At 44.2% G+C, this 22,567-nt stretch overlaps 1 protein-coding gene across 2 annotated transcripts in view; it reads right to left on the reverse strand.

The window, feature by feature from the left end:
• Msra (methionine sulfoxide reductase A) overlaps window positions 1-22,567 on the reverse strand; it is a 324,019-nt gene that overhangs the window by 90,172 nt on the left and 211,280 nt on the right. For both annotated transcript variants that reach the window (XM_021182154.3, XM_029468781.2), the window contains exon 4: window positions 21,492-21,596. In XM_021182154.3, coding sequence (XP_021037813.1) covers window positions 21,492-21,596 — 105 coding nt within the window. The remainder of the gene's footprint in view (window positions 1-21,491; window positions 21,597-22,567) is intronic.

A 22,567-nucleotide genomic window follows, 5' to 3' on the forward strand; every position in this document is an offset into this window, starting at 1 on the left:
TCTGTAACTCAAGCGAAAAATATGCCTTTCTTCCTTCGTTTCAGTCAAATCTGTGGTCACAGCAATGAGAAAGTAACTAACACAGTGTGCAGACTGAGTGAGTGAGCTGCGGGTCATCTTACCGTGTGTCCCTGGTGGATTGTCTCACTATTGACCCCCATCTCCACCTCCAAGCTCCTCCACATTTCACTCCTCTCCCCAGGGACATGACTTTAATATTCCTCATTATTAGAGCAAAACAGGATGAAGAAAATGAGCATGCTCTGTAACTTGCTCCTATAAAACATACTCGTGTTCATAGTTTCTTACAAGTTTCTACTTGTTGAGCCTATCGTTAAGTTTTACAAGGGCTGACACATATACAGTGACCAGTTCCTGTACACATATGACTCCTTAAAAAGGTTTTCAAAACATAAATCAAAGCCTTCAAGCAATCATTGGGCTTAGATTATACACATGTTCAACCCCTGAGAACTAAGTCACAGCACCCAGGAGATAACATTGAAATGCACATCATGGTTAAGCATCAACCTTCTGTTAGCTCTTGTCCACCAGGAGCTAATGAGTTGCCAGCTAGGGGTAGTGTTAACTAGGTCACTGGGGGTAGAGCAAAGCTCCCTTGGGCTATTTGCAAGCTAGAGGGAAAGTGAAGAAATCAATTAGGATCCTTAAAGTAAACCCTAGGTGTTTTTTAATGATACTGCCAGACAACTGAAGGACTAATACACAATGGGTGCTCTCTATTCACAGACATGTCAGCCTCTACACGCTCACATCCTGAGCTAGGTGACCCTCAGTCCTTGGGCTACCATATGCATTCTTGGAAACATAGTAGCACCCTTAGGCCCTATACCTCAATGTCTACCCAATTGTGACACACAAGAGTATCTCTATGTACATGTCCCCTGGGTTGCAAAACTGTTTCTGGTTGAGACATATTCCTTTATACTAATGGAGTGTGACTTCTGATATCATTGTATACTGCCTTCATGGTCCAGGTGGCTGAGTGGATGAGTGGGAAGAGGGGAGAGCCTTAGAAGGGTAGAGAGCAGAGGAAGGATGGAAGTCCTCCATGCTCATATCTGGGTTTGTATTCACTAAGTTCCATGGTCACTAGTGTGGCTTTGTCTTAATTTATACTTTTAACTTTTTATTATTATTTTAAAATCTCACATACATACACTTTGCATGCTGACTTTGTCTGAATTCAAAAGAATACAAGGTTTTTAAAAATGTGTTTTTGTCAAACAGCATTTTTAACTGAAAATGTTTTTTCAGAGGATATATTCTGATATTGCTTCCTGCCTCCCTCATTTCCTTCCAGATCCTCACCTCCCCACAATTTCAACTTGGTGCGTTCTATCTCTGGCTTTTGAAAACTAACAGGCGAATTTTTAAAAAGAATGATAAAACAAAGAAAAGGCACCACACATACACACAAATACAGATGTGCAAATTCAAGACCCATAACAAACACAAATTGCAAACCATAATATATAAGCAGAAGATAAGTAAGACTTTTTTAAAAAAATGTTCAAACAAAGCAAAAGAGGACAAAAAAAAATCTACAAAAATATCCTTGAGCTCATTTTCTTTCAGCATATCTCCTGCTGGGTATGGGGCTGCCCTTAAGTGTGGCTTGTATACTCAGTGAGATTCCACTGCAGGAAAATAATGTCTCCTCGGCAAGTGGTTGTCAATTGAAGGTAATTTCCTGGTTATGAATGGGAGTGCATGTCCACTTTCTCCTCTTAGCACTGGATCCCCATCTGCCTTGAACCTGTGCAGGCCCTGTGCATGCTGCCACAGTCTCTGTGTATTCATGAGTGTGTCAGTCCTATTGTGTCTGGAAAACACTGTTCCTTTGCGTTGGCCCTTACAATCCTACTGCTTCCTTTTCCAAATAGTTCTCTGAGCCCTGAGGGGAGGGGGTTGATGAAGACATCCATTTAGGACTTAATGTTCCAAAGCAGCATTTCAAGTGATATTTAAAATATAAAACAACAGACTTGTAGTAAGTAAAAATTAAAATGATTATGTATACAGTTTAGATATAAGGCTCTCAACCAGATAAAGAAAATCATAATAGGACTTTTTTGCTTATTTAAAAATCTGGGCAGGATAAAGGAGGAGCACTGAAGTATCACCCTGTCCTTGCTGGTGACCAGGGTGGCTATCACACTGCCCAAGAATCTCTGGGGTCTGTCCTGTCTCACGGTGCCCATGGGAACAGCACTGATGCTACCAGGGATGAAGACAAAGATGATGTAGCAAGATAGACTTGTGCTTCTTTTATCAGTTAAAGAAGTGAAGCTTTACCGAGCTGGGAACCTGTGGCTCCATGGTCACCAGGGACTCGGGTTTCTTTTCACACAATTATTTTTAGCACATGGCTCCACGCTCAAAAACAAACATCATCTTCTGGACTTGTAATCACCAAGGCCAAAGAAGACCAAGATAAGGGAGAGGGCGAAAAGTGGATGGACAAGACTATCACCTCCTACCTCTTTATTATTTATTTATTTATTATTACTACTGTGTGTGTGTGTGTGTGTGTGTGTGTATGATGTGTGTAGGTGGGTAGGTACATGCCATGGTGCATGTGTGAAAGACAGAGGACAGCTTTTTGGAGTCACTTCTCTCCCTCCACCTTTATGTGGGCTTCAGGGATCAAACTCAGGTCTCCAGGCTTGCATGGCAGATGTCTTCACCTGCTGAGCCTCCAGCCTGCCCTGACTTCTTCCATCTAAAAACAGTCTTCCTGGAAGCTTTGCTATGCACCATTAGTTATATCTCAATGGCCAGAATTTGGTCACATGGCTGCACCTCCTCAACTTCTTGAACTCCTCTATCCAAGGGCCCAAGACCTCTCCTAAGACTATATCCTCCCTCGGCTTCTCCTCCCCTCTCTACTTCTCTTATTTGCCTATAGGTTCTCCCCTCTACCTGTCTGTCCTTCCCCAGTCACAGGCACCAGTGACTTATCCCCTGCCTCGGGCTCTGCATCAGGGAAGCTAATGGACTCTATGCTAGTCATTAATTCTGTTCTCATTCAAACTGATTTGCAGCCCACCTTTGCATGCTATTGCTGCTTGCATTCTGCCACTCTCAGAGAATGCCCATAGTCCTATATACCACTTGGTCCCACTTAGGATGGTGCATCTGTGTTCTGTGGTTAACTCTTAACATATGAAGGGGCTCAGAAGCTGTGGTCATTTGAATATGCTTGGTCCAGGGAGTGGCACTATTAGGAGGTATGGCTTGTTGAAGTAGGTGTGGCCTTGAGGCCTTCCTCCTAGCTGTTTGGGAGCCAGTTTTCTCCTGGTTGCAGTCAGATCAAGATGTAGAACTCTCAGCTTCTCCAGCATCATGCCCGCCCGGATGCTGCCATGCTTCCTGCCTTGATGATAACGGACTGAACCTCTGAACCTAAGCTAGCCCCAATTAAAGCATTCTACTAATTTCCAAAGTCCCAAAATCCACATTCCTCCAAACAAAAGTATGGTCAGGCCTATCACAGCAATACTCCATTCCTGGTACCAACTTCTGCCTTAGTTAGGGTTTCCATTAAATTGAAGACACACCATGGCCACGGCAACTTTTATAAAGGACAACATTTAATTGGGGATAGTTTACTGGCTCAGAGGTTCAGTCTATTATCATCATGGCAGAAACCATGACAGCATCCAGGCAGGAATGGCAATGGAGGAGCTGAGAGTTCTACATCTCGTTCTGAAGGCAAATAGGAGAAGCCTGACCTCCAATCAGCAAGGAGGAAGATCTCAAAACCCATCCTCACAGTGACATAACAAGGCCACAGCGATACCCATTCCAACAAGGCCACACATCCTAATAGTGTCACTCCCTGGGCCAAGCATATTCCAACCACCACAGAAGCTATGGCTCTATCTACAAAATTCTGAATACCTCCCCTCCAGTTGCTTATCTAAAAATCTATCTCAGTGAAAAGTAAAACTGCTGATAAATGTCCCAGAACTGCAGTCATTTCCCACAAATGGGAAGCTGGTCTTCTCTTTGCTTATGAACTGACCCACTGGTTTGTCTCCACAGAGATGGCACTGAAAGCCTGCACATCACAGTGACACAGAAGACTATGGCTCACACTGCTCATTCCAGCATTGCCTCCTTTCTGGGGCTGGAAAACAGGATCTTCCTAGTGCTCCAGCCTTCTCTACCAGGTCACGAGCGTCTCTCCCTCACAGTGACACACGGCTTCTTACTGCAATCCAAGAGCTCTTCTTGCCACACCTGGCCTTTCTCTCAGGTGTCTGAGATGAACCCCATGAATATTGAACAGTCTCACTTTACCTGAATGGAAAATTAATTTTGTCAATTTTAGCTGACAGCTCATTTTAAATTTAAAATGAGAAAATGAATGGATAGCCCTTGTTTTATCAAGAGGGAAGTAGAAAGGGTATCAAAATAACTAACAAAGCCTGGGAAGATGGCTCAGTCAATAAAGTGCTTGCTGCACTAGCATAAGGACCTAGGTTCCATCTCTAGTACCCACCGAAAAAGCTGGGCACAGTGGTGGTCACAGTGTAATACAAGCACAGACCATCAAAGGCCAAAACAGACCATCAGTAATCACTGCAGACCAACACAGACCATCAGTGATCACCATAGACCATCACAGACCATCAGTGACCACCATAGACCAGCACAGACCATCAGTGATCACCATAGACCATCACAGACCATCAGTGACCACCATAGACCAGCACAGACCATCAGTGATCACCATAGACTAGCACAGACCATCAGTGACCACCATAGACCAGCACAGACCATCAGTGACCACCATAGACTAGCACAGACCATCAGTAATCACTGCAGACCAACACAGACCATCAGTGATCACCATAGACCATCACAGACCATCAGTGACCACCATAGACCAGCACAGACCATCAGTGATCACCATAGACCATCACAGACCATCAGTGACCACCATAGACCAGCACAGACCATCAGTGATCACCATAGACTAGCACAGACCATCAGTGACCACCATAGACCAGCACAGACCATCAGTGACCACCATAGACTAGCACAGACCATCAGTGATCACTGCAGACCAGCACAGACCATCAGTGACCACCATAGACCAGCACAGACCATCAGTGACCACCATAGACCAGCACAGACCATCAGTGATCACTGCAGACCAGCACAGACCATCAGTGACCACCATAGACCAGCACAGACCATCAGTGACCACCATAGACCAGCACAGACCATCAGTGACCACCATAGACTAGCACAGACCATCAGTGATCACTGCAGACCAGCACAGACCATCAGTGACCACCATAGACCAGCACAGACCATCAGTGACCACCATAGACCAGCACAGACCATCAGTGATCACCATAGACCATCACAGACCATCAGTGACCACCATAGACCAGCACAGACCATCAGTGACCACCATAGACCAGCACAGACCATCAGTGACCACCATAGACTAGCACAGACCATCAGTGATCACTGCAGACCAGCACAGACCATCAGTGACCACCATAGACCAGCACAGACCATCAGTGACCACCATAGACTAGCACAGACCATCAGTGATCACTGCAGACCAGCACAGACCATCAGTGACCACCATAGACCAGCACAGACCATCAGTGACCACCATAGACTAGCACAGACCATCAGTGATCACTGCAGACCAGCACAGACCATCAGTGACCACCATAGACCAGCACAGACCATCAGTGACCACCATAGACCAGCACAAACCATCAGTGAGACTTTTTAAGGATGTTCAGAATAAACACCAAGCATAAACAAGTGGCATAAAATGGAGAAAGTGAACTGTGCATGAGCATCCATGCATCTACACTCTCTATTGCTGACTATAAATGGAGTCTGACAGCTACTTCGAGCTATTCCACTGCTTTGATTTCTCTGTCATGATGGACTGCACCTTGGACTGTGACAAAAATAAGCTCTTTCTCCCTTAAGTTGCTTTTGTCCTATTATTTTAACACAACAACAGAAATCGAAACTAAGATTCAATACAGAAAAGTATATAATGCATGTATACACATGTACTAAAAGTACATAAGACACAGTACATGATTTATTCAAGTGTATTCAAGTGTACACTTCAATGGTACAGTTACATGACTGTATCATTATTTATTACCAAGGAGTGGATGCTCAGATAAAGACCACCAACATAAAGAAACGGAGTACCATTGTGCGCCTGTGTGTCCCTTCTGATGACAATGCCTTCTAGCTTAGTTTGGCCTGTTTTTGAAATTTATACAGAACAAAGCTATACAGTAGTTTCAATCTCCCATTTTCTTCATTTGATGGTTTCAGAACATCTCTCAAGTGAACACCCACCCACAATGGATGCATTCATCCTGTGATGAGCCTGTGAGCAGCCCGGGACTGCAAAGGACATTCTCAACATGCTCTCAGCTATGCACATACATGATGTTCTTATGGGTACATACCTAGAATCGGAGCTTTTGGCCAAGATTCACATGTCTTTGATGTAACTACATGTGAGTCACTCTCTGGAGCCATGGCCCTGCTTTACAAAGTCCATGTTGCTCTACCCAGAGTCTGGAAGCTTTGAGAACCTACCAGTTCATGGATGTTCTCATGTCTGATAGTCCTCTTTTTGAGTTCATAGATGTTCTCATGTCTGATAGTCCTCTTTCTGTCAGTTCACGGACGTGTTCATGTCTGATAGTCCACTTTCTGTTGGTTGGCTTGGTCCATGATGCAGTTTCACTTGATCTTAATTTTTATTTTCCCAATTGATAATGATGTTTTTAATTTTATGCTTCTCCACTGCTATTTAAATACCTTGGCCACATTCCTTTGCAGCAATCTGTGTTTCTAAAAAAAAGTCTTTCTCATATATATTAAATATTCCTGATATAAATCCGCTATCAGATATAATCTCATTATTCTTGGCATTTTTTTACAATGGGTTAGTTTGCTTAATTTTTATTTATATGTAATTTATGTGTAGGAGTGTTTACCTTCATGTACACCTGGTGTCTGTGTGGTGCCTTCAGCAGCCAGAAGGTGTAGATCCTTTGCAGCTAGAGTTACAGGTGGTTGTGAGACACCATGCTGTACTGGGAATTGAACCTGGGTCCTTTGTAAGAGCAGCTAGTGCTCTAAACTGCTGAGTAATTACTGCAGCCCCCACAATGCTTTATGATAAGCCAAAATTTTGAGATGGATGAATTTATCAAACTTATTTTGCCTGTTTTGGTTATCACTTTTAGTGTCTTATAGGAATCACTTCCAGGCCCCACACTATAATGAAGTCATTCACCTGGAAGTCCTGCATGTTTTACCTTTGGTTCTTAGGTCTTAAATGTACAAGGTACTAGTTTTTGTGCATGGCATGAGGCAGATTTTCCCTCCTAAGGATCTGGAAAGACAAAACAACAAACAAACAACAAAAAGGCGTCTTTATTAATTAAAAAGCCCTCTCCCCAGTAGTGGGCGAAGCGGATGGTGTGGTAGCTCTGTCCTCCGGCACATTCACATTTTACTTTGCTCCCCTGCACTGTCTGTTTATCTTTCCCCACATCAAATGCACTGCAGCTTAACTGGTGAAGTTCACAATGACTCAAGACTTGCAGAAGAAAAAAGTTCCTGTGTTCTTGTTGTTATATAAGAAAACATTTGCTTTTATAAATACATGGGAATCTTTTTTTTTTTTTTTTTTTAAGTCTGAAGGAGAAGGGGGTGGAGGAGGAGAGAGCAAGAATAGCAACAGCACAGCAGCAGGACTGTAGGTTTTCACTGGGGTTTATACTAAATTTACAAAATAATCTAAGAGGAAATCTAAGCGAAGCCCGTTCATTACTGGATCTTCCAGCTGCCCCATGGCTAAGTGAACACAATTAGAGATTCATTAACGACACTCACCCTCAAGGAACCTCTATCTGAATTTCTCAGGGATAAACCTAATCGTTTATCTTTTGCTCATGCAAAGTTCATTTAGTAAAAAGGGCTGCTAACCCCGCCTGCCCCCTGAGTGCCTAGGGGGCCTAGCTTGGTGGAGGCTGATGTCTCTTTGGTAGGTTGCTTCCCTACTCAAGTTGCTTCCCACGTTTAGAGCTCAGGGGCTAGGCTGGAGTTTTAGGAGTTAAGACTGGAAGTTAAGCAGATGTCTTTTTGCCATAGTCCATTGGTCAGAACTCAGTCACTTGACCACTAGAAGAAGAGGAAATCCCAGAGAGCTGGGGAGAAGTGAGCATTACTCAGTCATTCCCTTTGCTTCTCTCCTTAACTTAGGTCTGAAGGAGGATCCCTACCCATGCCAGTACAAGGCAGATTAGAGGCTGTAACAGAGTGCACATCGCTAACGGCAACACTTGTGAGTTTGACGCCAGCATGAGCTACATGATAATGAGTTCCAGGTTGCCCTGGGCTACAGAGGGAGTAAGAAATGAATAAACAAGCAAAACACATAAAAACGAACAAAACTACAGTAGTTGCACCAACATGCTGCAGTTTCTGAGTAGTGCACTGTTAAGTAGCGTATGTGCACCCAGTGGGTCTTTGTACAGACTCTTTCCCATGCTTTTCTCATTTATGAATACTAACTTGTGTTGCATACCAGTAGCCATGTTTTTTCTTTTCATCTGTCCAGGAAACACCCTGTTCGGTTTTCTCAGTTAATGCTGAACTGCTGAACCATGCGCTCTGGAATCAACTTGGTCATGGACCCTGTCTCAAGATGCCACCAATCTCAGTTGGCTAACAGCCCACTGGGGATTTCTGCATACATTCTCCTAGGTGAGACTGTACTGTGATCTTGCTTTCTCCTGTGCTCAGATGTGGGTATCAAGATTCTGTTCTCTTCAGTCCTTGGAAGGCATCCCACAAGCCGGCAACTATTTCCCTAGTAAATGTTGGTAAAACTCACTGAAGCATGTGATCTTATCAAGTATGGATTCAGTTTCTCTAAGTGTCCCCAGGTTGTTTCATTCTGTTGGGCTCTATTTTTTAAGGGGTTTATTTTCAATGTAACTTTTGTCTCAAGTTCATTGCTGCAGGTGTCCTCTGAGTCTGGCAATATGTTCAGTGTTTGTACTGAGATTCCATTTTTTTATTCTTCATACTGGGATTCTCGGCCCTGTTTTATTCTTTTGTTTGTTCTGTTGTTGTTGACCAACTATTCTAACAGTTAACCAGTTGAATAAACATATGATCTCTTTCCTACCATTTGAGATTGCTTTGTGGTTGGTTTTCTTGCATCTTGAGATGGATGCCCTTCTGTCTTCTCACAGATGGGCTTACGATCTGTTTAGCCATGCCCTGTGAACTTGGATATATATATAGTACCCTAATCATTGCCTAATTAAAGTATTTTCTAATTTCGTTCATGATTTAGCCTTAATAACTAGGTTTGCTAGTGATTTTTCTTGTCAGCACAGTGAGAAGCAACTTAAAGGGGATTTATTTTGGCTAATGGTTTGAGGGACATGGTGCCATGAAGTGGAGAAAGGCACAGTGGCAGAACTTTCCATTCTGCTTGCTTAGCTCACTGGACATCAGGGAGCAGAGACAGGATGAGAAGCAGGATCCCACTGTAAGCCTCAAGACCTGCCCCACAGTGGGCCACTTCCTCCTCATAACCCTCACCTCCTAAAGGCCCCACAACCCCAAAACAGCGCCACCAGCTTTAAATATACGAGCTTGTGGGGAAATTTCACATGCAAACTAAAATGCTAAGATAGTTAGAAATTAAATTTTCTTTTTAACATAAGAGAACTTTTCTGGATAACTTTCTGCTACTGGTTTCCAGTAGAATGCAGTGGTGGTAAGAGAATTCTAATCTATATGATTAAAAACCCTTTAGCCACATCTTTTTTCTGGCTTAGGGTGTGCTCTGTGTATGACTGGAAGGACAGGCCATTTTCAGGTACAATGCAATGCTTCATATGTTCAGGGCTCTGAGGTGCTCACACCTTTGATGTCATTGGTAAGGACCCCCAAACCCACATTTTATGGTGCTGGAGAATTCTCCCAGAACATGGGTGTCTCCCATCTTCTTCTGCCTGTCTTGCTCCTGCTTCCTTTCTTCTTAATCTGGTCATTCCTTACAATCTGTCGGTTGTTGCATGTGATGATCTCAGTGCATTCCTTTAATCCCAGCACTCGGGAGGCAGAGGCAGGCGGATTTCTGAGTTCGAGGCCAGCCTGGGCTACAGAGTGAGTTCCAGGACAGCCACGACTACACAGAGAAACCCTGTCTCGAAAAACCAAAAAAAAAAAAAAAAATGTTCAATCCAACATCCTAAATCGTTTTTAATTTGTGAGCTGAATGGAACATCCCAGCCTGACATTATTAGAGTCTAGGAACTCCAGTTCCCACCAATGATCTCAGCTCTGATCTCCCTTCCTAATTTAGGACTCTCGTTTGAAGTGTAGTAGTTCTTCTGACTTCATATTTTATTGCTGGAGTGCAAAAATTTTCAGATTCTAAATGATGATGTAAAATGTGTGTGATTCCTCTGAATGTTTCCAAAAGCCCAATCATCTTCCTCTCGCTAATCCTTAACAGCGTGCATGAAATTGTAACGGATACCACAGGAGTTCACAGACACTGGCAAGTGTGCAGCTGGTTCCAGTCACCACAGGTCATGCTTCCTGCTCTCTGAAATCATCACTTAACAATATGGAGTCACGTGTCTTACCAGAGGAGGAATACAAGGCTTGGAACTGAGCCCAGGGGAACAAATTCCATCTTTGTCACATAATGGTAATATACTAGTAGGCTCCAGGCAAATCCTCTTGCTTCACTGGGGCAGTCTGTCCATCTGCAGAATGGGTCTAACTTACACAGGTTCCTTTAAAAATCCAATAGGATTTTACATACATACACTCCCAAGCACCGTGGTCAGCGTGGGAATGCTACCCACTGAGTCCTTCAATCAGTTTGGAGGAAAGGCCGAGCAAACCTGTTCCATATAAGCATTCTCTGAAAGGGATACTCGAGAGTGCAAACAGCAGGGATGCTGTGCACATGTACGATGGTGCTATGCGGGGGAAGCACACTTGAGAGAAGAATTAATAATGAAAAAAATACCAGATTCTTTGTTTCATTTTTCTCTGTTCCCTGAAATTCTTTAAAGAATGAAACCCCTCGCAGAATCTGTAATGCTGGGTTTGAGCCACTTTTCCATTTTGTGTGTGTGCAGCTGTTTGTTCCCTCCCTGCAAGCATGCACATCTGCTCATTAGCAATACAATATCATTCCCACTGTCTAATTATTTGCAGATGATAGATTTCTTATACATGATCTAAAAAAAGGATAGTCCTTCAAAACTGGTGACTTATTTAAAAAAAACTAACTTAAAAGGGTCAGCACAATAAAGTTCAGATATTAATTTGGCAAGTTCAAATATACACACACCAGCACCTAATTACCCACTTGATGGGAAACAGGAGGAAAATGGGATTTTTCTCCCTACAATTAATGTTCCCAGTAGACAGCATGGGGGTGTGCATGGGGGAGACACTGGCTGCTCTTCCATGCACCTGGAAAGAGGCTATGGGGCAGCCGCACTGAGACGGCTGGAGTGATGTTCACAGAGGGAGTGGGCAGGACACCTGTTAAAACTTCTGGCCTATATAAGTTTACCTTCACACACACACACACACACACAAACACACGGACATACACAGACACACGGACACATGGATACATAGACATACACACACATATACACAGAAAGTCCTTGGGACTTTCCAGCCTTAACTGTAAGCTGAGAAAGCCTGCATGTTTTTGCATTTTTGTTGCTGCCCTTACTCTTGCTGGCAAGTTCATCTGCCTTGTTGCTGAGGCATGCCTTCACTAGAACCCACTTCTTCAGGACTTCAGTGTAGACTGAAGACAGTAATCCAGGAATTCTCTAGGCCTCCAGTGCTAGATTGGGACTGCAGTGACATCCAACTGCATGAACTCAACACTTACAATCTCAGTGTCTCCAGGATGATACAGCCATTATTGGACTACCTAGACCACATCCTATAAACCAGTCTGATAACACACACACACACACACACACACACACACACACACACACACTCATTATATCAAGTTAGAAAACCCGGATGTATACACAGACCAATCATTCCATTTGGGGTAAATGCTGAGAAGGTCAGGTTTGTTGGTGTAGAGCTACACAGGCTATGAGGGCAGGGAGTTCTACTTTAGCTTGGGAAGGTCAAGGAAGACCTCTTGGAAGACAGTAGAAATCAAGAGGACAAGAAGGAGCCATGCTTGTCAAGGGCTGTGGGCAGACTTAGCAATAGTGCCAGACTAGAGCAAGAAAATGTTTCTGTCGTCTAGAAGCAGAATAAAGAAATGAAGGTCACTGTATTTGGGATGCCCTAAGCAGAGAGGGGGCGTTAATCTAAAGTCATGGGTTAATCTGAGGTCACATTGGCCACTTTAGAGTTTATAAATGGCTCCAAAGGAAATGGGCAATCAGAGAATGTGTTGAAGCATGAGAGAGGCTTGTTTTGTGATTTAACATCTTGGACAATAGATCAGGAAAGGGTAGCGGTACAGGAACTAGCAGGCTTGGAGGCCACTGAGGATGGAGCTCTCCCTTACAATCCACATAGACTCTACCTCTTATTACCCTGAGGACGCTATAAGGACAAGCTTTACTAGAAGTGAAATGGCAAGTGTGAAAACATGGAGGTTCTGGGCTTTGTTGAGACATTTAGTAACAGTTAATTCCTCCAAGTCAAAAGAATGGACTCTGAGTTCTACCTCTGACCCTGCGTGGAGACATGACATTCTGATGTGCCCCAGGTCAGAATATCACGTGCTATTGTCTCCTTCTTAGGAGTCAATCCAGTGGGGTCTGTCAATCACCTGGTCCAGAGAACACCCCTCAGGAAGGCTGATTCACCATGAAGACATGCTAAGGAGATTGGGAGGAATAATTATACCCTTAATGAGATCATGTGCTGCATTTCCCAGAAGCCATTCCCTTTATGCAGCAGCTTGCAGAGTATCACTCATGCAGCACTGCTGAACCTGCCTTCTTTTCTGATCTCTAACTCTGGTGTTCTAACTTGGACACCAGCCAAAGATCTAAGCATGTGTTTCCTGGCTGTCTGGGCTTTTGCACTCATTCTCTGAAGCCCCTGCTGCCACTGTGCCGGCATCTGCTTACTGCCATCCACTGTTGAACCTACTGGCTTTCTTGGACTCTACCTCTTAAAGGTATGGCCTTCTACCTTCCTCTTCTCCATCTCTACCTGGTAGCTACTGAGACTTACAGCCTGCTTGCCCTGGAGCTTTTCTTTCACACACTAATAAGACAGTCCTCAAAACTTTCCCCTGAGTTAGTTTTTAGATTCTTCTATTAACAGAATTAAGAAACAATAAGAGGGAACTTTGATATCCCTGGTAACAGCAGGATGAACCAGGAAGGAGCCCTAAGTATGGCCAAAGAAGATGAGAGCAATAATACACAGTCACGTAGCTGGTGTGTGGGTGGGCCAAGCTCAAAGCTACAGATGGCATCACCATCCTGAGTCCCCACTCACACACTAAATTCGATTACAGATGTCTTGACCATGGAGCAGTTTAATTAAAGAGTGTGACAGCAGATCACCATCAGCTTATTGCTGTGGCTGTGCTAGTGAGAATACAGGACAGGCTACTGGTAAAAAAGAAGGGAATGAATCCCAAAGTATGAACCAAGGTAATGGTAGGTTAGGCAAGGCAGTTCTTTCCTTAGGAGCTCAGACTGCAATGATGACTTGACACTTCTGTGCTGTAGCTCTGCCATCCCTGAGGCCCACGATGGCTTCCCACCGAATGCATACACAAGATCAGGGGGAAGAAGAAGAGGGAAGAGGACATCCTTCTACCAAGAGACCATTGCATCCACACACTGAGAAGGAGGAGGATGAAGAGGAAGAAGAAGAGGAAGAGGAGGAGGAGATGATGTTGAGCTGATTAGCATCCTTCCTAGAAGTACAGAGCCTGGAACTTGATCCCATCACACTCACTAATGCCTGAATAGTCACACTTCCAACAAATACCATGCTCCACTCCAAGCCTTATGGAAGTTTGAGTCTTTTTTTAAAGATTTTTTTTTAAAAAAAATTTATGTGTATGAGTACCATGTGCATGTCTGGTGCCTGCTTAGGTCAGAAGAGGGCACTAGACCCCCTGCAGCTATAGTTATGGAGTTGAGAGCCACCATGTAGGTGCTGAGAATTGGGCCTGGATCCTCTGCAAGAACACAGGTGTTCTTCATTGCTAAGTCATATCTCCAGCCCCAAAGTTTGAGCCTCTATTAGTATGTGTATATCCAGCTAAAATTATAAGCTATCCAAGTAATAGACACTGGGTCAGTAGCCACTATGAACAGGCCGTGGTTCCCAATGGACTATCTAGAAATTATTCTTGGTTTAGAGCTACCAGGAAAGACTTGCAAATCCCACAGTAAGCTGGCATGGCCTAGTGGCCATGGGATGCATATTATGGTTAGCCATTCCCATTTCCCAGAGGTAAGTGAGGCTGCTATGGTTAACAAAACGTGGCCTTCCCTTTAGAGTAGAAGTAAATACATAGAGCTAGTTTTTACTGCTCTTACTTTAAAAAGGACACCGAAGTCAGAACTGTTATCATGAAGGACCAGCATGTTTAGCACAGGAGGAGGTACTCTTGCCCAGGCGTTGCTGTCTTCTAGAGCTAAGGAAAGAAACTAGACTGAGCCTTTAGCAAACATGGGGCCCACCAACACTGGGCAAAGCTCTGAGGCCTTAGGAACCTTGCCCCTTCTTTTTTCATTAAATGAGGATTGCAGACAAGATAAAGAGAAGCCAAAAATTTAAAATACTCATCACTAGGCCAGCCCCTAAAAAGTCCTTAATAACTGTAGGGATCCCTCGCCCCAGCTAGATGAGATGAAATAGCTTATAGCTGCGAAGTCAGACATTGTGTATTGTGATTTGGCCCAGGGTCCATGGTCTGAACTCTGTGTCCTAGGCAGGAATACAAATATTGAACTGTACCACTAGTGAGCACTAGCTCCAGAGGCTGAAACCACATCTTCTCATTCTTCTACCAGAAGCAAAATTCAGAAGCCTGTGGGGGAGGCTCAATGCCTGCATCAACAGCATCATGGAATCAAAACACAAGCCATGCCGAATTCTTCCCAATCACACGAGGGACAAGAGAATCTCTGAGAATATAAAGTCCAATCTCTAGTGGATGGAGGAAATGTGGCTATAAACACAAACTTCAAAATCTGGTGAAATGCTGGTGTGCTGAGAAAGTTCTAGCTCCGCCTGCCACTCCCTTGGCATCTTGAGATTTTCATGCTCGTCTAGTTAGGTCTTATACCAGACACACCATGAGGCTCGATTGTATCTTAGCAGACCAGATTCTTGGTTGTCGCCTTGACCGTACCTGGAATGGACGAGAGCACACCTGTGATCCAAATTGTGAGGTTGGAAGACAAAGGCTTTTGATGTAGATCTTGAGGCGGGAAGACATACCTTTAATCTGGGACACACCTTCTCTGGCAGCCTACATAAGGACAAGAAGGAAGCTTTTGCTCTTTGCCTGCTTGCCTTCCCCTTGTTAGCACTGCATCCCTTCCCTGGCATTGGAGCCTACTTCTCCAGGATTCCAGCACACACAGAAGACCAGCTGAGACCCAAGCCTCATGGGTCTGAGCAACTACTAGATTCCTGGGCTTTCTATTCATGGCCAGTCATTGTTTAGATTAGTTGGACTGCAGCCTATAAGAATATACATATATTGGGAGGGTGGGTATGGGGGACTTTTGGGATAGCATTGAAAATGTAAACGAGGAAAATACCTAATAAAAAAATAAATTATAAAAAAAAAGAATATACACATACATATATATTCACTCATTCCATATGATCTGTGACTCTAGACAACTCTGACTAATAAAGCAGATTAAAGAAAATCAGCAAAGTTCAGAATTGAGTGTCTTGGCCCAACATCTAAAGGCTGGAGAGGGTCTAAATTGGGGCCAGAACCCAAATCTCTTCAATCTCAGTCTCTTCCATGTTCCCTGGGGAATTTCAGCCGTTAGGGGACCAAATAGTTACACCTATAGTTATATCTGGGTAAAGACAGAAAGCAAACACAGAATGCACTGGCCTAAAGTACAGGTTTTGTGGTAACTGGTAGATGAGGTGAAAGAGTCTTCTCTTCTCTAGCCAAATGTAAGCTGAGGGTTTTGGTCAGTTACTCCACTTGAACCACTGAGAGACAATCTCTTGGGACTGAGAAACAATCACACAGTGACTATGGAAGGACAGATCCCTGGACCTATCTATAGCTCTATGTGCATCTGTGTGCGTGCATGTGTGTGCATGCATGTGTGTGTGAGTGTGTATGAACATGCTGTGTGCATTGTGTGTGCACATGTGCACACATGTGTATGTCTGTGTGTGCCTGTGTGTGTTTGTTCATATGCATGTGTGTATGTAAACATGTGCATGTACATGTGTGTATGTGTACATGTGTGTGCTCATGTGTGCATGTGTGTGTGTGTGTGAGTGCATGTGTGTGCACATGTGTTTGTGTGTGTGATGTTAGTTGCCCTCCTTAATCACTCTCCACTTGGATTTTCTGAGTCAAGGCTTCTCATTGAACCCGGATCTCAATCCAGGTAGGCTGGCCAGCCAGTGAACTCCAGGGATCCTTCCATGTCTACCCTCCCAGCTCTGGAATTACAAGCAGATGACATTCTGATAGGCTTCTGACATGGACAGGGGCTCTCCAAACTCTTGTCATCATGTATGTATAACAAGCACATCACTGATGAAATTGGTTCCTCAGCCTCCATACCAGAATCTTCCATGTCTTGCCAGTTTTGTCTCCTTCTACACAGTAATGATGTCTGTGACTCTAGTCTACCTATGAGTGCTGCTTCAGTTCCTGGAAGCACAGACACAGGATTTCCTGTTTCCTCTATGTCCTGAGGATGTGACTTACTTGAATAGATATTTTAAGCTTAAATTCTGCTACTTCTGTGGGAGGACCCTTGGCATTAGCAAAAACAAACAAACAAACAAACAAACAAACAAACAAACCATAATTGCAAATATCATCCAAGGGTTTTACTTTCCCTCCAAATACATTAAACTCCAATCCAAAACTGTGAGTGGCCCATTCAGACCTTTAAAAACTTCATCAAGAAGGTTCTACAATCTTCCAACATGCTATTTACAGTCTGTGTCTCTGGAGTCATGCTTTTGGGGAAGACACGCGTGTTTTCTGGGCGTATCCTAGCATCAAAGGTCAAGTGGTCCTTCTCAACTTCTTCGGCACCGTTGGCCTTTTTTTGGACAAGCAGTACTTATACAGGTGGAAGCATTCCCTGGGTGGCTTTAGGAATTGCCTAGTTTTGCTTCTGGAAAAGAAATTTGAGGGGTTGTTGCTTCACAGTTCAGAGTTGTCCACACCACCATGCTGTTCCCTCCTGAAAGTTTCCTCTCTGTATGAGGTAGCTGCCTTGTATGTGTTCCCTACCCTCACCCATGGCATGGCATTGGGGCTCTTTTTTGCACAGCTATTTCCCTGGGAAATGAAGGAGGAGGGGAACTTTCATTCATAGGCTAACTTTCTCCTGAAGACTGCCTATCGTTCATGCAATGCTCTGAAGTTACACATGACCACAAGTTGAAGCTTCTGTGGTCACTGAAATATGATCCAGGGTTCTTCTGAATTTGCGTTTTAGCTTCAGTTTTTCCAGTGTCCAGTCATACTTGGTCTGATGATGCCATGCAGTCTCACAAATACTTATCTGAGTGCTCAGCTGATCTTGGTCCACTGGGTTCTGACTTTCTTACAAGAACACATTTCCCGGAGCTGGAGAGATGGCTCAATGGTTAAGAGCACTGACTGCTCCTCTGAAGGTCCTGAGTTCAAATCCAAGCAACCACATGGTGGCTCACAACCATCTGTAGTGAGATCTGATGCCCTCTTATGGAGTGTCTGAAGACAGCTACAGTGTACTTACATATTATAAAAAAATTAATTAAAAAAAACACATTTCCCTGTTTCAGGGGCTGAATCATCCCACCTATTTGGGCCGATTAGCATCACCAAATGGTATGCCTGACAAACAGAGGACATACAAGGTCCTGGGTGGACAACTACTTCCACAGCAGTTCAGAGATGGTGACAGGGGAGTCTCACACATTTTCTGACCACATCTCTCAAATCCTGAATACTTATTCTGAATTACTGAGGAAATCCCTAATCAAGCCACAAAGTCTTGAAGAAGCACTATTTAGTGAGATATTAACCAAATGTCTTAGACCTCTGATTTATAAATGAGCATAGCCAACAGTCCTAATATGGTAAGGACAGAGATGAAATTAGATGAATGGATAAGTTAGAATTTCCGTGATTGAAGGCATAGGAATTTGAGACTAGCTAAAGAGCAGGAATATCACGTGGCTCTGGGGGTTAGGAAGCCATGAGACAGCTAGCAGAGCAGGCAGCTAGCTGCAGGAAGAACAGGTCTCAGACCCCTAGAGTCTCCTGGTGCATCTTACATGTCTCTGTCACTGTCTATCTTCCTTCCTGGTGAACTAACAGAGCACATACAAAGCACCTTGGCCTTGGCACCCCAGCAAAGGGAGATACCTTCTTTTCTCGTGTAACAGCCCTAGGGGATGACTCTAATATCTCTGCTAAGTCATCTACCCGTCCCTTAAACAATAGGACAAAGCCTGGCCAAGTTGAAGTCATCCCTTAGGCCAGTAAATCTAGCCTGGTATCTAGAAGGTTCCTGGGGGACCTCATAAGGGAGAGGGAGAAGGAGGAGGGGGAGGGGGAGGAGAGGAGGAAGAGAAGGAAGGGGGAGAGGGAGAAGGAGAGAGACTGTTAGCATGTTCCACTGCATTGAGTTATCCCCAAAGTAACCCTGGTGACGGCATGGGAAGCACATTGAAAGTCAAGGCTTTGGTCCATGATGCTCACCTGGATGGGTTTTAAAATGACTTCCAGGTCATGAGTCTATGAATGGTATTAAAAACGCCCCTAGGAAAAAAGCAGGCAAAGCTGTCACAGTGGATAGTGCCGCGTGCAGCCACTCTGGTGCACGGTGTGATGGGCTCATAGTGTACCCCTCCTCTTTTCACAAGCTGAATGAAGTCTCTGCTCCTATACCACAGAATGTGGTTGCATTTGTAGATTTAAGAGTAGTTTTTGGTTCTTTAAGCATTTTATCACACATGTGTGGGTGTTTTACCTGTGTGTATATCTGTGTACCATGTCTGTGTCTGCTGCCCTCGGAGGCTAGAAATGAAATTATGTGGCTCCTAGGAATCAAATCTGGGAGAGCAGACAGTACTCCTACCTGCTGAGCCATCTCTCCAGCCCAACTGATGTTTTGTAAAAGGTAAATAAGTATAACATGGTCACTAATAAAACTGGTGTCTTTGTAAGAAAAGGAGACCCATCTAGGTCCAACATGAGGACCAGAGAGGAGAAGAGGCCATCAGCACACCACAGAGAGAGGCCTCGGGAAAAAGAAAGCCTGCTGACTCCTGGCCTTCGACTTACAGTTGAGAAGCCTCCAGAATTTTAAGGCAATAAATTCTTGCTTTGGAGGCCATCCAGGCATTCATACACTCTTATACCCTGCTAGAAGAGTAACACAGACAATAAACAAACAAACAAACAAACAAATAAGAGAACCAAGAGGAGGTGAGGAAGGCTGCTGAGGCAAATATAACTTAAGTGTGGAAGAGAATAGAGTGTACAAGGGCCGTCCACTGAATCTCTCCTGGACATTCCGGGGCCATACCTATTAACATACCTGAGCTGATAAGGGCATGGTGGAATGGGTAAGACATTAAAGGAGGATGTAAAGATAGAAAAATAGTGACGTGGCCCTGTCTGAGAGGCCACTGAAGTGGGCCCTCAGGGGTTCTACAGGAACAGAACATTGTGCAAGGCAGCCAAGTTACAGGCTCCAAGCTGCCCTGCAGGACCTTGCTTTGGGCTTTCTGGATTCCTAATGTGGGTCTCCCGGGTGGTTTAGAAGCTCGGAGCATTCTATCTTGACCTCCGGCTTTACCTGACCTATAGCTGAATGTCTGCAGCACCTGAGGAAGACTCACTAGCATGAGCTCTTGGATACAAGCAACAGCCAGGGTTTCCTATCTCTGCTGTCAAGGTGGTCTTACACATGTGATAGGGCAACCCAGTGGTTGAAACTCTGGTGACAACAAACCTTTGGACTGCAGTGCTCTTGTCCCTGTAGGCCTTGACCTACTGGCCCACATCTCAGCTCTCACCTCACCTCAGGACCCATCCCCATAGAAAACCAGACATTTCCATTATAGCTCCACCCAGGTCTTAACCCTTATGTGTGGCGGGCTCACCTGATGATGTAACAGCTCTCTCTCTGCTGTACTTGCCTTCACTCTGATCTTTGATCTTTGCAAATGACCCCCATAGTGGGTAGTTCTAGTGGGGCAAATTGGGGGACACACTTGATACAACACACAGCACTTAAGACCCACTAACTTGCTCTGTTGGGCTCATGTTAAGATTTTACCACAAGCACAAACTGGAAACCTCCACTCCTTAAGAGATTGTCAATATGCAAACCTCTCACAGAAAATGCCAAAGGGAAACTTGTTTATGTGAGTAGACAAAGGCTGGGCAAAGGATGCTTGTGCAGGATCCCAGTTCAGAAGCCTCTCCGTCCTGAGCACGGCACTGATAAAACCACCCTTGTAAGGAGGCTAGGATGTAGTGGAGAAATCTTTCACTATTTACTGTAGTATTAGTCAACGGGAGACTTTCTGCTTGTGAGTGTATCCAAATAATGTATTTGGCCACCAGATACTGTTTGTAGTCAAAATACATTAATATCCCCACATGACATATTCCAAAGAGGACAAATGAAACGTTTGGATAGCCCAAGTTGCATTATGGACTACTGAACACTGTTTTTCACCTTTATATTCTTTTTGTTCCTTCTTGTAATCACCCACAGACATTTCTTTAAAAAACAAACCCGATAACGTCAAAAAGATGAGAAAAGCTAAACTCTGAGAAAACAAAGGGACCATAAATCAGGGAAACTTTGTGGTTACTGGGAAGACACTTTAATTTTGTAGACAAAAGGCTGCATTAAGGAAGAATAATGCAATAATCAAAGGTGAAGGGATCGCCATTGTCTGGCGTCTTTCTCTGTGGGAATTTTCCCACCCCTGACAGCTGTAATGGGGGGAGGGGCGCTGGCTGTGGCTGCGCCTTTATTCTCTTACCCCCCACTCCCCATGTGCTCCCGCCCCGTTCCGTCAGTAAATGTCTGCAATCATATTCTTGAGCTCCTGTGTGATTTCAAGGTTCATCTCTCCCATGCAGCTCAAACACTAATTATCCCAGCTGTAATTAGTAAGATAATTAAATACTGGCTCACTCATCACTCTACCTTGGGTCGGGTCGTGATTCTCCCAGAAGACCTTGAGCAGTTCCTCAAAGCTGATGTGCTCTGGCCGGTACACAACCCGGACGACTTCAGCGTGGCCAGTTTTTTCTACAGAGAGACAGAACATACAACCCAATTTTACTGATAACATCAAGTCATTGCAAGCTATTGGGGCTCCAAAGATCCTGCAGATGGAAGCTGAACTTTTCTCTCTGATGGAAGGGTACAAGTGTAATTGGATTTCAGTTGCTGGTCTCATCCCCAGTCTCGGTCCCCAGTTATAAAAGCATAGTTATCCTCCCTGGAGATTCCCGGGATGAAGACTTCTGTGTCTTTCATATGAGAACTAAACTCCATTTTCATCTTCCCCCACCCCCACATTTATTCATGTGTGTGGGTTCATGCGTGTGGGTGTGCATATGGAGACTTCAAGTTGACGTCAGGAATTATTCCTGATTGCTGTTCTACCTTATTCACAGAGGCAAGATTCCTCAGTCAAACTAGAGCTTGATCATACGGTTAGTCTTTTTGCTCTGAGGATCTTCTATCTCTCCCTGCTGCTGGACTTTATAGGTGTGCTGCTGCTTTTATGTGGGGGTTCTGTGGAATCTGAACTCCATTCCTCACCCTTAGACAGCAAGTGCTATAACTGCTGAACCATGTCCCCAGCCTGGATTTTCATCTTCTAGTCTCATCTTTATGAAATTGAGAGCCAATCAGTCTGACCTGGTGCTCAGGAGTGAAAACTCTGAAAGGGGACTTTCCCAAATTCTTTTTACATCACCCTAACTACAAGGAGTAGGCTCAGCTGAAGGACAGACCAGAATAATGCTAGAGAGAGAAACCTTCAGAAATAGACTGAGAACCCATCCCTATTAGGTAAATTAGTGGTGAGACACAGTTGCCATGCTCTGAACACTGAGTCAGGGATGAGCACCCAGGAGTTGTATTTTCTCAGCCCAGTTCCTTTCTGTAGTGAATATCTGTGCTAGAAAATATCCTTTGCAGTGTTCACCGTAAGTGGGTTTATTCTCACAGGCACCCCTGAAGATTCAAGAATGGGGAACGAAGTGCATGCC

The sequence above is a fragment of the Mus caroli genome, unplaced genomic scaffold (genome assembly GCF_978045245.1).
Source record: "Mus caroli unplaced genomic scaffold, Mus_caroli_1 scaffold_12, whole genome shotgun sequence".
Classification (NCBI taxonomy): domain Eukaryota; kingdom Metazoa; phylum Chordata; class Mammalia; order Rodentia; family Muridae; genus Mus; species Mus caroli.